At 38.7% G+C, this 15,853-nt stretch overlaps 1 protein-coding gene across 1 annotated transcript in view; it reads right to left on the reverse strand.

Moving 5' to 3' along the window:
• DNAH11 (dynein axonemal heavy chain 11) overlaps window positions 1-15,853 on the reverse strand; it is a 311,756-nt gene that overhangs the window by 93,138 nt on the left and 202,765 nt on the right. The window contains exons 56-60 of the mRNA XM_076006379.1: window positions 14,501-14,734; window positions 9,686-9,832; window positions 4,262-4,375; window positions 1,698-1,841; window positions 888-1,070 (exon numbers count right to left, since the gene is read on the reverse strand). Of these exons, the coding sequence (XP_075862494.1) occupies window positions 888-1,070; window positions 1,698-1,841; window positions 4,262-4,375; window positions 9,686-9,832; window positions 14,501-14,734 (822 nt within the window). The remainder of the gene's footprint in view (window positions 1-887; window positions 1,071-1,697; window positions 1,842-4,261; window positions 4,376-9,685; window positions 9,833-14,500; window positions 14,735-15,853) is intronic.

The raw sequence follows: 15,853 nt of genomic DNA on the forward strand, positions 1-15,853 counted from the left end.
GTGGAGGAATTCTCTGAATGCAGAAAGGACAGTGGGAGATGTCCTCACACAATATTAACCACATTTTCACTTTCTTTTCCAAGTTCTTGACCACTTTAAGCGCATGTTCTTTGAATGGTATAAAGTATGAAGGATATAACCTGGTTTTATGAAAATTATTTTGGGAATGGCATTGACTATAATTAGGTTTTTCTCAGTAATTCCATACTTGAATATAATATACAACCCCTCCAAGACGAAAGTGAGAGTTCTTCAGAGTCAAAGGCCACGCATTGCTCTCTTTTTATATCCACTACTCTGCAAAGTGCTTGGGACATAGTTGCCAGGCAATAAATATTTGCTAACTAAATGACGAAATGAAATGCTAATTTCTATACTGCCCAAAGTACACATTTTAGATTAGATCATATATAGGAAAAAATTTATCTGTCATTAAAATACTAAAGCAAAAAAATGGTTATTTTCTCATCTAACAATTAATACATCTACAATAGAGATGGTATGAATTTTTGCTTTGAGAGCAGAGATTACATTGAATTCAATGTGAATTTAAATTTGCAGTTGTTTCAAGTCAATATGAATTGGGCATTTAAATGTAAATAAATATAATTCACATATGTAACAAGTTTTCATCTAACTAAATCAAATTAATTACTGCTCTTTTATCTAAAGTAGCTAATCACTCTACGCCCCCCAAAAGATAACATTTCAAATATTCTCCCGTATAGAATTGTTTACTCTGACACATTCATGTCTTCTTATAACTACATATCCTTATTCAGGAAACTGAATATCAAATTATTTCACCTTTGTTGCTGACCTAGGAATTGATATGTTTATGGCCCTTCATGGATAATACCTGCAAACCCTTGGATTAGGACTGATACCTCATAGAATTTAACGATGTTGATGACCCAGGCACAGAGACCAGCTGCTGCAAAAGATTTGGTCCTAATCAGGTTTGGATTAAACTCTGGGTCTTTCAAATACTGTTCATTCACCACTTTTAGACAGTTCTCTGGAATGTGCTCTTTGTCATAGTTAATTAACGCTTGCAAAAAGTCATCAACCTGCAAAGCAAAAAAGACTTATTGCAATGAACCCATTTTGGCTGCAGAGAAAATTCCAAGATCAAAAGTTAAAATCAGCTTTTAGGACTCACATTACAAAAGCAAAATTGGCAAGCTGCATTTATCCTACTGTTTGACTTTTTCAGTCTTTATAGTATGAAGTTAGAATTAGCAATGGACACTTTTAAAACCTCTTCTATCCCAGGGTAAAATATTCAGTCCCAGCACAGGAGGTATGCACATTTTGAAGAAAAGAAAGGCATAAAAGAAAAAGCAAAACACACCAAAAAGCCTCTCTGCTTCACCTTTTTGTACATTAGTAACATTTTTCCAGCCTAAGAAATCCATGTAATTTTCTCCCTCCTACACTTAACTGCTTTCATAATTTCACAAATAATTAGCAACCTTCCACCTGCTGCTGGCATTGATTTAGGTATGCCATCACCCCAAGCTAACCTCCAACTTGGCAAACAAAAACTAACTCTAGAGAACATATAGCAGATTACACTCAGCCACTATGAAGATGATTTCTGTGGACTTGAACATCTTTTGCTATCAAGCATAACCACAGCGCTAAAAACAGTATGGAAATTGCTGGGATTTTCATCTTGCTGGGCAGGCTGATACCTTTCCCATGAAGACTTTAGCTGCTTTCCAACTTCGGTCTTTGGGCACCCTGCCCCGAGGAGCCAGGAGGACCATCACAGCCGCAGTAACATTGGTAACCGCATTTGGGGGGTTGGGAAAAGCTTTCAGCTCAGTGAGGTTGACCTGAAGACAAGCATACGGGCACATACTCAGGCTCAGCGAGGTCTGGAGCAGCACTGTTAAGGTGCCAAGCTGGTCTTGTTAGTGGCCACCCCCCTCTCCTTATCACACCAGTCCCCATTTGGCAGGTCTCTGCCGCCCAGGGACTCTACCTTGGGACCCAGGAGGTTCATTGCTTGCTGAGCACTTCTCTGATACTCTGGAAACATTACTGCCCTTTTTTTTTTTGATTTTTTTTTTTTGCCTCCAAGAGGAATTACCCATCTGGTATACCAGTTCTGCAGAGCCCTGCTCACCGAGGACAGGAAATGTTATAAACACATAGGTTGTCAGATGTTTATGGGTTCTATCCTGCTATGCAATATATTTGTATTTTAAGCAGACCCCTCCCAGAAACATAATTCTTTAGTTCAGTCTCTTAGTTTTGTTTTTCTATCTTACAGACAAGGTAAGAAACATTTTGTGTTACACAGCAGGGACTCGCAACTGGGAGGGGGTCAAGATATGCTGAACCTTCTTCTCTACTCCTTAATCCCCTCAAGTCAGGTCAATGATTTACCCTACAGATGGAATTAATGGTGTAAATTGCAAGTATCACGGCAAATACTTTGGGGCAGGAATTAGTGAGAACATATGAGAAATACATGTAAGGCTGGGTGAGGTGGCTCATGCCTATAATCCTAGCACTATGGGAGGCCGAGGCTAAGGCAGGCGGATTGCTCAAGGTCAGGAGTTCAAAACCAGCCTGAGCAAGAGTGAGACCCTGTCTCTACTAAAAATAGAAAGAAATTAATTGGCCAACTAAATATATACAGAAAAAAATAGCCGGGCATGGTGGCGCATGCCTGTAGTCCCAGCTACTCGGGAGGCTGAGGCAGTAGGATTGTTTGAGCCCAGGAGTTTGAGGTTGCTGTGAACTAGGCTGATGCCACAGCACTCACTCTAGCCAGGGCAACAGAGTAAGACTCTGTCTCAAAAATAAATAAATAAAATAAAGAAGTACATGTAGATTCATGGTATGTGATTTAAAAAGCAAAAACAGCCAATCAGCTATTTCTTGTGATACCTTATGTGCAACCTAATACACTCTTGCTTATAAAACTTTGTCAAATGTTAAACCTGATTCTGCTCCCTTGCCAGAAACTGCCTATTTGCTAAATGATTGCAAAGAATGGAAAGGGTGTGATAGTAAGAGCAAAAACAAAGACTTAAAATATGCTAATGATAATTGAGAGCTGGCTAACCAAGATTCTTTCATCATTTGTAAATATACTCAGCTTTATATTTTAAATGACATTAATTTATTTTGTCTGGGTAAAGAGTATTCAGAGAAAATTTGCAAATTCAGAGAAACACAAAGGAGGAAATAAACATTCTATTACTCAGAGATAATCAGTTATTCTTTTATTTTTTTCTAATCTTTTTCTATGCAGATGAATGCTCTTACCAAAAAAAAAAATTAGTCATATGATATATCCTATTTTATAATCTGCTTCATCCACTCAATATATCATGAACATTTTCTCATGTTTCTAACTAGTATTCAACAGTATCATTTTAATGGTAGTAGAGTATTTGAAGGTATAATAACCAATCTTCTATCATGGTATCTTTATATTCTTTTAAATTTTTCAGTTTATAGAAACACTATAAGAAACTTTCATGCAGGTAATTCTTTGCTCACAGTCAAGATTATTTTGACTCAGAAAAATACTCAGAAAAGGAATTAAGCATTTCTTTCAAGAGCAGTGAAAATCTAGTAGTACTCTTGGAAGTTGAATCTTAAGAACCCCACACCTGGTGATTTCCTGGGATTTCCCCTGTAGGCTGGAAGAACCCCAAGGCAAGATTAATTGTAGGCTCTTAATATAAACATCCACAATTTCAGTTTTTCTTACACTATGCTTGTGATGAACACAGATGACTTTCTCTTATGGGAATGTGAATGCTCAATGAGGTTTTACTAATAGCATAAAGCTAGAAGAAAGGGGGGGTCCAAACCTAGGTGTCTTTGTTACCATTGTGCTTTCCATGAGGGTCTCTCATCAATGCTACTCTTTATATTCCAGAGGACATAAAGAATTCCTTGCCTAGTTCTTAAAGCAACACATTCTGTGAAAAACTGGAATTGGGTCAAATCCAGCTGCTAACAATCCAATTGCCTTTCACAAGAATATAAAGCCCATAGTGTTTATTGGGGTGAAATGGGTCAGAATCCTGGATAGGAGAAGAAGTTGAACTATAATGATCCTGAGTTCTGTTTCAACGTCTATTTCAGCTTTAATATTTTATGAGTCTTTCTTCCCTTAAAAAAAAAGCCCCTTGTGGCTGCATGGACTATACTCCTCAGCTTAGTTTTTCAAACTCTAATGAACTTTGAATATGATTTTGAGGAAACCTGCAAGCCACGAAACCATCTTTACCCGGTTGAGTGTATCGAGTGCAGCTGTGGCAGCCACCAGCGCAGGCTCAGCCTTGACCAAGTCAGCCTCACATTCTCTCTGCTTCTGGGACACTTCAATCTGAATGGCTGTCACCTAATTAGAGAGGAAAAGCACACAAATCCACGTACACAAATTATCATCTTAGGTATCTCTACTGAAAAATGGAGCTCGACTCAGATGTACTGTTAAATAATTCGTCTATGCTTTGAACAGGTGAGGAATTTGTCATAAAGACTAATTTTCCTCCAGGAACAGTATGTACACAAAGTTTTGTAAATGTGCAAAATACACAATGACAAATCCCAACACAAACAGATTCAAGAATCAAAATGCTCTAAGAAGGGCTTTCATTGTTTTAATTATAAATTAACAGTAAAAACAAGATTAAGTTATTTCTCTGTTCTTTTCTTTTTCAGTGAGTCCTAGAAAAGTGAAAATCTAGGCTAGTCCAGTAATTTAGACTACAAAATACCCTTGCTAGAATTCTCTATTTAACTTTTGCTTAGAAGATATATCAGCTATTTCTTTTTTTAAAAAACAAATATTCCTTTTTTTTAAAGGAACCCAGTATTGTTATTATCATTATCATTATTATATCTTAACATTTTATACATTTTAGGGTGTTTTTTAAATTTCAAAATATTAAGGGAGTACAAATGTTTTAGGTTACATGGGTCACTTTTGTAATGCTTGAGTCCCAGCTATAGGTATGCCCATCACCCAAATAGTGTTCATTGTACCCAACAGATAGGTTTTTACCCCTCCCCTTCTCCTCCCACTTCCCTCCCCCCAGTTGATTTCCACTGAGTTTTACTTCACTCTGTGCATACATGTGCTCATAAGTTAGTTCCAATTTAATAGTTGAGTATATGTGATTTGTTTATCCACTCTTGAGATACTTTACTTAGGAGAATGGTCTCTAGTTCCATACAGATTGTTGCAAAAGATATTAATTCATCTTTTTGGCTATTTCTTAAAAACAGATTTGAAGCTCTTTTGTTTCACTGGTTAGAAGATATTCTACACCATGGTCATGGATTGCATGCTTAACTATAGACAGTATTTTTATAAAGAGTAATTACTGGTTTCTCCAGGGACCTGGTAAGAAACTATAGATGCAAGAGTCCAGATCTGTCTTTGCTAATGTAACAATGACTCTGATGCCCATTGTCCTACTGTGGGTCCAGTGGCACCTCCTCACAGGCCAAAGAGGGTGCTGGGTCAGCCTCCCAACATGACATACAATGCAGATAGAGGGAAGCCACTTTGGTAAAAGTGAAACAGAACAAAATGAGAAGCTGGGGGGAGGTTATCCGCCTCCTCTTAGCATACCTACAGGATGTGAATGACCAGGAAGAGTGAATTTTCAGTCCTCAGAAGAAAATTTGAGTTTCCAAGCTGTGACACTGGGCAACCAGGATCTAGTCACCACGGGGGACAGTTCCCGTGGTGACGGTGATTGTGGAATATAAAGTGTGAACAAAAGTGTATTTCTTCAGATGTGTTTGGAATGAACAGGTTTAACTATACCATAAAATTAAACACTGCTCACAACAAATTACGTTGTCTACTATGGCTTTATTAGCCTTAATTACCCTTCTCCTGATTAACCATTATTTTGCTGTGTACTGCATCTTTTATGAACATAATCGGCTTGGGGTAGACATGTGGCCTCCTGCTAATACACACACAGCTACTGTTAATGTAAATAAGAAAACCCTGCATGCTTACCGAGAGCTCCTCCAAAACCACAACCCTCAAAAACTGCCAGGAATGGACCATGAAAATTCCAAGAATACTACATTCTCAGTGTGCTAGAGAATACTGTTTCAGATGAAAGAGAGTGTATGTGAGTTACTAACTCAGGTTTTATTTATTTTCATAAGGCTATGGTGAATATTCAAATGCTGTGTGTTGCCATTTATAATAGCATCATCTTGAAATAATTTCAAATTGGACTCAGAATCATAGATTTTTTTAGGACTAGGTTAAATCTTAAAAAGCATTTCTTTTAAGTGCTATTTCTATAAGCTTGGGAGTTTTTACCCTTCTCCTTCTCACTCCTTTACTGTTATTGGAGTGTTTTTCCTTTGGGTAATTTTTATAAACAAAGCAATCTTGAACACTGGATAAAAACCCACAAATACAAATGAAGAAAATACTCTGGGTTGGTCAACTTATTTCTCATTCCCAATACCTCTTACCTTAAGGTGCGAAAATACCAGGGGAGTGAAAACACTATATCTCAGCAACATGGGAAGCCACAGTGTGCAATTTCGTCTGCCTGGTGGCTCCTGGGTAGAGGTCAGCAAGGCTCAACCTACTGAGGGGGGACGAGCTACGTTGGTCACCTAGAGTGTGTGCTTTCCCTCTACCACTGCATGTTAAAGCGGACATTTGGAGATAGTCCTGTCCTTGGGTACACCCATGGAATTCTATGACATTTATTAGTCAACAGCTCCTTGTAGATGTTCATAAGATCTAGCGGTGATCACAGGAAGATAGTAAAGTCCCAATAACTGCTTGGTGTGAGCTAACTTATGTCCACTCAAAATTCTTATGTTGAAGCCCTCACCCCTAGTACCTCAGAACGTGACTGTATTTGGAGACAGGGCCTTGAGAGAGGTGACTAAGTTAAATTGATGTCTTAGGTGGGCACTAATCCAATTGGACTGATGTCCTCACAAGAAGAGGAAGTTTGGACACACGAAGAGACACCAGGGAAGAGTGCTTATAGATGAAAGACAACATGAGGACACAGGAAGAAAGCAGCCATTTACAAGCCACGGAAAGAGGCCTCAGAAGAAACCAGACCTGCCGACACCCTGATCTTGGACTTTCAGCCTGCAGAACTGTGAGGAAATAAGTTTCTGTTGTTTAAGCCCCTCAGTCTGTGGTATTTTGTTACGGTGGCCCTAGTGAACTGCCACACTGCTCCTACCTGCCTGTAGGCTGTTAAGAAATTCCTGATGGGCCTCCAAAACCCAAACCCACCCACATTTAGAAAAGAAACACAAAAACTGACAGCCGTTCCTAATAAAGGAGGATGTTCAGATTTTAAAGGGATTAGTAATTCAATTTAGAAGGTATCTCCACTCATGAGGATTACACTCCTCTCAAAGAAGAAAGCAATTTGGAAGTGATTGTAGGATTCTTAGAATTTTAGAATTTGGGGTTAAGTTAAACAAAGATGGAAGAAGAACCAATTTTCTCAGGCTTAATGGTGCTTGTGTTGGACGTCACTGCTGGCAATGTGCCAGTGCTGTGAGTGGCCCTTGGTTATTTTATAAATTTAAAGCAATGATTTCAACCTGCTTCTCTACATGGGCTGTCAAGACACACAGCAAGGCAGTCTCTAAACCCCAACATAGGTTTAGTCATTTTAAACGTAGCAATGTACTTTGTGAGCTCCACAGCATTACTTTTTAATTACTGTTCATGTGTTAAGCTTTGCGATCCCAATTTCATAGCATCAGAAGGAGTCCATATTCACCCCCTTGAGAGTATAGCATATCGCCTAGCAAATCAATGCTGAACACAGGACAGATGTGAGCCCACAGCATGGACTCGGGCATTGGTTAATTTATCAGATGCCATGTAGTTTAATTACGAATACACCTTCCCTCCATGACCACCTAATTCCAAAGAGTTCCTTCCACCATCACATCTATTAATTTTCATCAGAGCACTTATTACTAACTCAATGTGCACTTGTTCCTCAATGTGTTACTTGTCTCCTGTCAGTCCTTTCCTTTACAATGTCAGCTACACGAGGCCACCTTGCTTGTCAAATATCCCCAATAGCTTAGAAGAGTGCTAGGCAAGAAAAAACAGGTCTTTAGTTAATATTTATTATTTATAATTAAATAATCTCCCTGGATAAAATGTATATATTATTTTTATTTCTTGGTATGGATTAAAGATAAACATAGTATATGTCTTTTTTATATTCAATGAATTTCATGAAACAACCTGTTAGATGAATTCTAATTTGCTAAAACCTTTTTCCCTCCTCTATAGAGATAATTTTGTCTTAGGAATTCACATGTAAAAATATCTTTTGAATACTTGTTAAATTTTAAGATCTCTAAAACATATTTGTGGTGATAGGTAATGATATAATAATGCTAGAACATCACACATTTATGTAATACCTGAAAAATATTCCCTAGGTGGAATTGGCTTATGATAATCACACCACGTGTGATACCTAATTGCTTAATATAAATTATTATATTAAGCAATGTAATGTACTCTTAAGGACATTCTCCACTTATCTGAAGCTCGCTGGAAACATCCGTGACCAGAATTAAGAATTATATGCACACTGGCTATGCCAAATGTGCCTTATCTTCATCTTCAAACATGCTATATCTTATTTCTTAAAACTGTTTTAGAGTTTTGATTTTCAGTATACTTTTCAAACCTTCAGTTGTGTAAGATAAAGAAAAACATGCTCAATACATATTAAGAAAAAAAGAGAAACAACCCAACTGTATATGCATGACTGGCAACACCATTGGAAAAACTCATATATTTTCTGGTATACTAAAATACAAGAATAATGACAGAAAGGCTACTGATTTAATGGTTATGAGAGTGTTAGCAATTTGTAATTTTTTATTAATTATATTTTATTGATTATAACCTTTTGTCTAAATAAGAAATTTTTACCCCACAATTTAATTCAATTTTTAAACAAATAATTATTAATTATCTGTTTACTGTGCTCTTTCTTTTGGCAAAGAAGATACACAAAATAATATCTTCCATTTGTAACTGAAGTTTTGGTAAAAGAAGATGGCAAAAGAAGTTGTATTTATTTCAGAATTACTGGAAACCTGAGCAGAAAGAAACCAGAATCTAGCTATTCTTAAAAGTAATTATTTCCAACAATAAAACGTAATACAGAATGCCAGAGCCTCAATCGAATAAAAAAAGAATAAATTTAGCTTAGGACTTAATAATAAACTCCAGTTGTATTATTAAAATGCAAAATTTGAAAACCATCTTGCAAAGTGATGGAATGGGCTTTGTTAACAATTGAGTTGTTCAATTTGCCTAAAAACTGGAAACCTTTAGAAACCTCAGAGGTGACTTTCCTGACCTTTACTGTATTACAAATAGGCCTGATGTTCAAGATCCACATCCATTATATGCTTGAATGAGCTCAGTATTTATTGTTCTTTCATATCATTAAAAGAGCTAAAAGGTTGGGGAAATGCATAATGCAAAGAAAGGTCAAGTGGTAATCATGGTGTGAAATGCTGTTACATGTGTAACTATAATAATTCTTTAGACTTTATGCTCCCTGGAGAGGAAGTTGTTCAAAATTGTTCACCTACAAAGGTTTATTTTGTGCTAAATATAGCTCAGCACTCTAAATGGCGGAGTTAGCCTGACCTTTTGCTCCTCGGTGTCGGCGATGGCCTTTTCCCGGCTCACTTTCTCCGTCTGAAGCCCGATCTTTGAGATCAGAGCTTCAGCATCATGATTTCTCAGTTGCAACTCGGCTTCCTGAGAGGCGAGTCTGGCTTTTAGATCTCCCACCTAAAAGGAAAAGTCATTATTCTGACGTAAAATTGCACCAGTAACCATCAATTCCAGGTATAGCTTAATGTCAAGAATGGCTCAGGCAGCCTTGACAATTTGTATCTTGCATCTGTTTCTCCCCTGATTTTACTAGAGTCTCAACTGCAAAAATGCAGCCCCCTTTTTATTCCACATGAGAATGAAGAGAATAATATTTTCCAATGGTTTTGTGGGAAACAGAATTATTGTGTCAATACCAGTACCAACGAGAAGTTTCTCTTTGCTACTCAATCTGTGCGGTCAGGGAAACACCAACAGAGGTCTCTATGTGAGCACAGGACCTCCCACCCCCTGTCTTCCGGTCCTAGGCAGCAGAGGCCATCACTTGGTGATGGGCTGGAAGAATCATGCCTTGTACTCTCCAACAGAAGACTGCTGGAGGATGCAGGTAAGTTGAAGACGTGAATGCTCCTTGCCTGTTTGCAGATAAATTCCTTGCCTGTTTGCAGATAAATTGGTTGCATGCTGAAATGCCCACAGCCAGGTTGTACCTCTTCCCATAAAATATGAAATAGCCCTCTTGATTGTTTTCACCTCATATGACATTTAATTCATGATCACGCAGCTAACCCAAAATTCAGCTAATTCTTGCTAAGAAGGGCAAACTAGATGTGCGCTGTGGGTATCGGTACGGTGAGGCCAAAAGCCCAGTGAGTGTCGTAGATGTGTGTGTCTCCCACCACCCACCACTAAGGAACCCTACTCAGCACTTGTGGGACTCAGTCTTTCTTAGGCATCAACAAATCCATCTGGTGAAAAGAATGATTTTGCTCGTTTTTCGGTTGGGATTTCACTAGGTTCAGAAGGCACCACTAGGTTCCCAAGTGTGAAGATCATGTAAATATAAGTAGAAGTGAAGTGCTAGAGAGAAAACATGACTCAATTCTCAGAAATATCTGGAAGCCGCTCTGTATGTCTTGATAATGAACTCTCCCTTCCATTTATTTTCCAAAAGCATAAATATTACTCTTTTTAAAAATCACTGAGGCAAAGAACAATCATATTTATCGTGACTCAATTGCTGAAGACATTTCAGTGGTTTTATCTTGTGGAACAATATCTCATTATTATATTCAAGTAATCATGTAATCCCCACTCAGGACAGTTTATTTACACTTTACCTAAAAAGCATGATTACTACTATGACTGCTGCTTATACTATTATAGTATAAGCTAAGACTGATATTTTAGCCTTGCTATGAATCCAGGGTAACCTTCCACAGTGATATTTACTTTTCTGTTCTTTTTAGCCATGTGAAAGTAGTTCTATGTTAGGCCATGGTTAAAAGAATCTTCCATTAGGAAAATGCAAATAAAACTATACACCTATTACTATACACCTATTAGAATGGTTAAAATAAAAATTACTAAGAACACCAAAGTCCAGCAAGGAAGCTGAGAAATTGGATCTCTCATACACTGCTGGTTGTAATATATCATGTAACAGCCATTCTGGAAAATATTTATCTGTGTTTTATAAATACAAACATGCAGTTACCATACAATTCAATAAGTTTACTCTTGATCACTTATCCAGGGAAACGAATTTATGTGCACACAGAAACTTGCACATGAACATTCATAACAGCTTTATTTGTAGCCCAAACTCAGAAATAACCTAGATGTCCTTCAATGGTAGAATGGTTAAACAAACTATAGTATATTCATACTGTGGACTACTACTCAACAATTTAAAAAAGACATTATTGATAGATCCACTAATTCAAGAGAATTATGCAGAATGAAAACCAATACCCAAAGGTTACATATTGTATGACTCCATTTATACACCATTCTTGAAATAACAAAGTCACAGAAATGGAGAGTGACTAGGGATTCAGTGGGGAGGATGGGAAGAGGGTGTGTGTGGTTATAAAACAGCAACATGAGGAATCTTCATGTTGACGGAACTGTTCTGTGTGTCTTGACTATGGTGGAGAGTAACCTAACCTATGCATGTGCTAAAACTGCCTACCACTAAACACACACACACGCAAGTACAATTAAAACTGGAAATCTGAATGAAATCTGTGGCTTATACCAATGTGACGTTCCTGGTTTTGACACTGTACTATAGTCTTGCAAGACGCTACCACTGGAGCTATAAGATGTGACACGGACTTTTCTGTACTGTTTTGTAACTTCTTCTGAATCTATAATCATTTCAAGATAAAAATGAAGCAAAAAAAAAAAAAACAAAAAAAACCAAAAACCAATAAAACCAAGTCACCCAGAGACGAGGAGGTAACTATGTTATTTCAAGCTCTAATTTCAGTTTCTAAGGAAGCTGTTAGCTCTGAAATATCCAAAGTGACTCAAGCCCTGGAAGTGAGGCTTTCGCTATGAAGAAAGGTCACTATGGCCATCTGTGATGACCTAAAATGTCATCTAGGAAGGGGTTACTTGGCTATAAAAAGGGCTTTCTTTCAGCCTTATTGTAAAGAACGAACATTACTAAGGTTTTCAAGTGGCCTGGCTGTCCAGCTCTGTGCCATTGCTTGCGGCAGCCCCAGAGAGGACACGTGCTCTGATGTGGGGGGGTTATAACGTTCCACACACAACCCGATCGTTCACTCTAATCCTCTCCAACTCTCCACGTAGGAGATCATGCTCCCTTTTCATAATAAATTTATTTTTAAAACTATCAAGTAGCTATTAAATATTACAGCTGCTCTCCTGCTATTAAAAGCATGCCATGCACAAACACCTAAAGAAAAGAAATCATCCGTAGTCTTTCAAGCAAGACTTCATTTATCTTCACAGATTTTTTGTCTGCAGTTTTTAGCCAAGGGGGAATAAAGAGGCCCCAGGCAGCCCTAGACCCCCAAGCCCTGGACTTGCCAAACACAGTAAATTGGCTTTTCCTGTTCTCCCCTCCCCACACTCTGACTCATCAATACAGAACTGAGATGATTATTAAGAGACCACAGACTCTCTCCCCTTCTTGTTCTCTATGTCTGAGATGCTGGGATGGTTCTGAATACCACTGCACTTGATTTCTAGCTTTTTCACAACTCTTTAATTTTGGCAGAGGCATTTTTTTTTTCCTTTGCCATGGGTTGCCCACCAGTACTGACAGCTCAGTTTGGGTGACAACACTATCACTTCCTGGGGCAAGGTCAACAGGATCAGTTCGGGACATCACTCAAAGGGATGTAACTGCCTTGACACAGCGCTCCCTGCTCATCTTCTTTAGCTCAACAGGACTCCTACGAAAGTCATACAGGGTCTTGATTTGAGTGAGGTAGAAGAGGATAGATAGGTAGAGGGAAGGAAAAGAAAAGGCAGAGGGGCAAAGAGAAGAAAGTAAGATAAGGTGAGTATTAAATTGAAGGGAAAAGACAGACATTCTTTGAAAGGGAAGAAGATGTACAAATGTGGACATACTTTTGGGGGCTTCCCAGCAACTGTTCTTTGTATGACTTGATCCCAACTGTCCTGGAAACTTCCTCACTCAGGTTTCTCTTTCCCAGTCATGGTCCATCTACTCACGGAACACAGATCATGGCATTTCACGAAACAGCCATTCCTGGTGCATAAAACTAAGGGGGAAGGAGGCAAGTGGTGTGGTGGCCTATAGTGGCCTATAGGGTGATGAAAGGACTTGGCCAGAGAGCCCTTCCCAGTGAAAAGGAACCACTGTGTGCTCCCCCATGGGGGCATAGTTTATTTCTAGCCTAGGCAATATGGGCTACCCTAAACTCTTGGGGAAAACACTGGCCCAATCCCTTGAAAAGCATGTAAGATTGTGACATGATGACAATACTCTCAGAAGGCCATCAGCATTTCTGAGAATTCTGGTTTTTCCTCCAGCTCTAGGGCCCTGCTGGCTCAGAGAAAGACTGGGCTATGCTCCAAAGTCTCCATCATCTTGCATTGGAATCTCTCATTACCAGTCACAAAGAGAGCAGTACAGATGTGGGTTCAAACCCCAGCCTCACTGGCCCTCTGGCCTAAAACACTTTAGGCCTCATATATAGAGTCATATCACCTGCTTCATAAACTCACTTGGTTTTTAACATTGGAAGAGAGGATGTGTGTACAGACCTACACACGAGTAGCATCCTGTGCTAATTCTCTCCTCATTTACTCCTGCAAGTTGGATATAAAGTCCTTGGAGACAGCAGGGGCCTTATGACTAAGGACAAAGACAACACTGGACACTTCATCTAAGAGAGCTGGGGACTAAAAGGACTAACTTTGGGACTTCATCAGAGTCATCAGCCAGAAAATGATGGCCTCATTGGAAGTTGAGAATCCAAGACCGAGAAGGATACTGCTTCCATCTTAGGATGACAACATTCCTCACAACACGCCTCATGCACCACAGAAGCCAGAGACGAGAGAGGGGAAAGTGCCGTGTCTGCTCCGTTCAACACCCCCACGCAGCCTTGCACAGGGCTGGGCCGAGATGACAAGGCATGGCCCCAGACCGGCTGGGACAGAGTGACTGGCCAATCCCGTTCTAGGCTTAGGAAAGCAGTAACAGTGTGTTCTCTGTGTCACCAAACTGTCCATTTTAGCAGTTAGCATCTTATATAAATGGGTTCAGCAGTGCTTCAAAAGGGGGTATGTTTTTCTAGTAAAGAGCATGGATTACACTCAGTAATAACATCCTGGTCATACCTGAGAGGCCGTGGTCTGCAGCTTCTGAATGCCATTCACCAAGTGCTCTTTCTTCTGAGACACCTCATTTTGTTTCTTCTTCAGCAAGTTCTTAAACAGCGATATTTGTTCTAGAAAACTCTTTGGGGTGGTATAGTTGTGTCTTCTCTCATTCTGGTAGTACCTGGCACTCATCTCGTTTACACTGATGTGAACATGTGCCATGAAAAGGCTGACAGAATCTTTGTGCAGTGCCTGAAAACATAAACATGGCAATCCATATGAAATCCTCTTAAGTTAAAAATATGATTAAAATAATAGAAGAAAAATCATCAAAACCTTACAATTTTTTTTTTCCTAAAAGAATGAATTATAGTGGAATCTAGGAAAACTTCCTTAATCTTTAAGAGGGAGCCTCAGAATGAAAGCGATTACAATAAAGCATTCAGCCTTACTCTCTTCTTGCCAAGCAGGACAAAGGATTTTTATGTGTTCTACATACCAAAGCCAAAAGCCAACAGAGAATACAAGCACTGCTCTTCACAGCTTGATTTTCATCTACCAAGGGTGCAAAAGAGAAAGTGGAGAAACTGAGACACAGTATCCTGATAAATATTTTTTGATGTTGCTTTCAAACTAAACTTAGACCAAGAGAAGCAACAACCCTGCAAAGTCACAGAAAAAAAGGCTGAAACTGAGAAATTCACAGTTTTATGAGAACTCGTGCAATAACAAACTGGATAGGTAGAGTATAAAAATCACTGCTTCTGGAAGAAAAATAGCAAGATCATCTCTATTCTCATTTGGAAAAAAAAAAAAACAAATGCACAAAAACAAACAACTCTCCTTTCAAGATCTCCTGGAGAACCACTGTCCCCATCTGCTGCCCCCTCCCAACTATACTTTCTTTCCATTTTGTCCTCTGTGACTTCTGAAGTAGTTAACTTTTTAATTTGTGGAGTCACATCTCCCTCATTTTAATGATTATTTATTGCATTCTGTACAAGATGAACCAGGTTCAATTAATCAAGGGAAGCCTAAAAATCAATTAATATGAATTAAATGAGCTACACCAACTCTTAGGAAAGTCACACATAATTTACCAAAGTGTTGTCAATAATGCTCAGACATCTTTAGGAAAATTGTGCACAAGTGGCTGGTGATGCAGTTAAACGTTTCCAACCTGCATCATTAATATTACAGCCAGAGGTGCGAGGAGAGACAGGCCAATTCTTGTTGGTGAAAAACAACCGCTCCTATGCTATGTCTTTAAACACCTCGCTTTCCAACACACGACAAATTCCTGCCTGGGGTTAACATAGGGACATACTGGATTGTGCTACATATTAAAAATCCATTTCACTAGTAACTGAA

This window comes from Microcebus murinus, chromosome 9 (assembly GCF_040939455.1).
Source record: "Microcebus murinus isolate Inina chromosome 9, M.murinus_Inina_mat1.0, whole genome shotgun sequence".
Taxonomy (NCBI): domain Eukaryota; kingdom Metazoa; phylum Chordata; class Mammalia; order Primates; family Cheirogaleidae; genus Microcebus; species Microcebus murinus.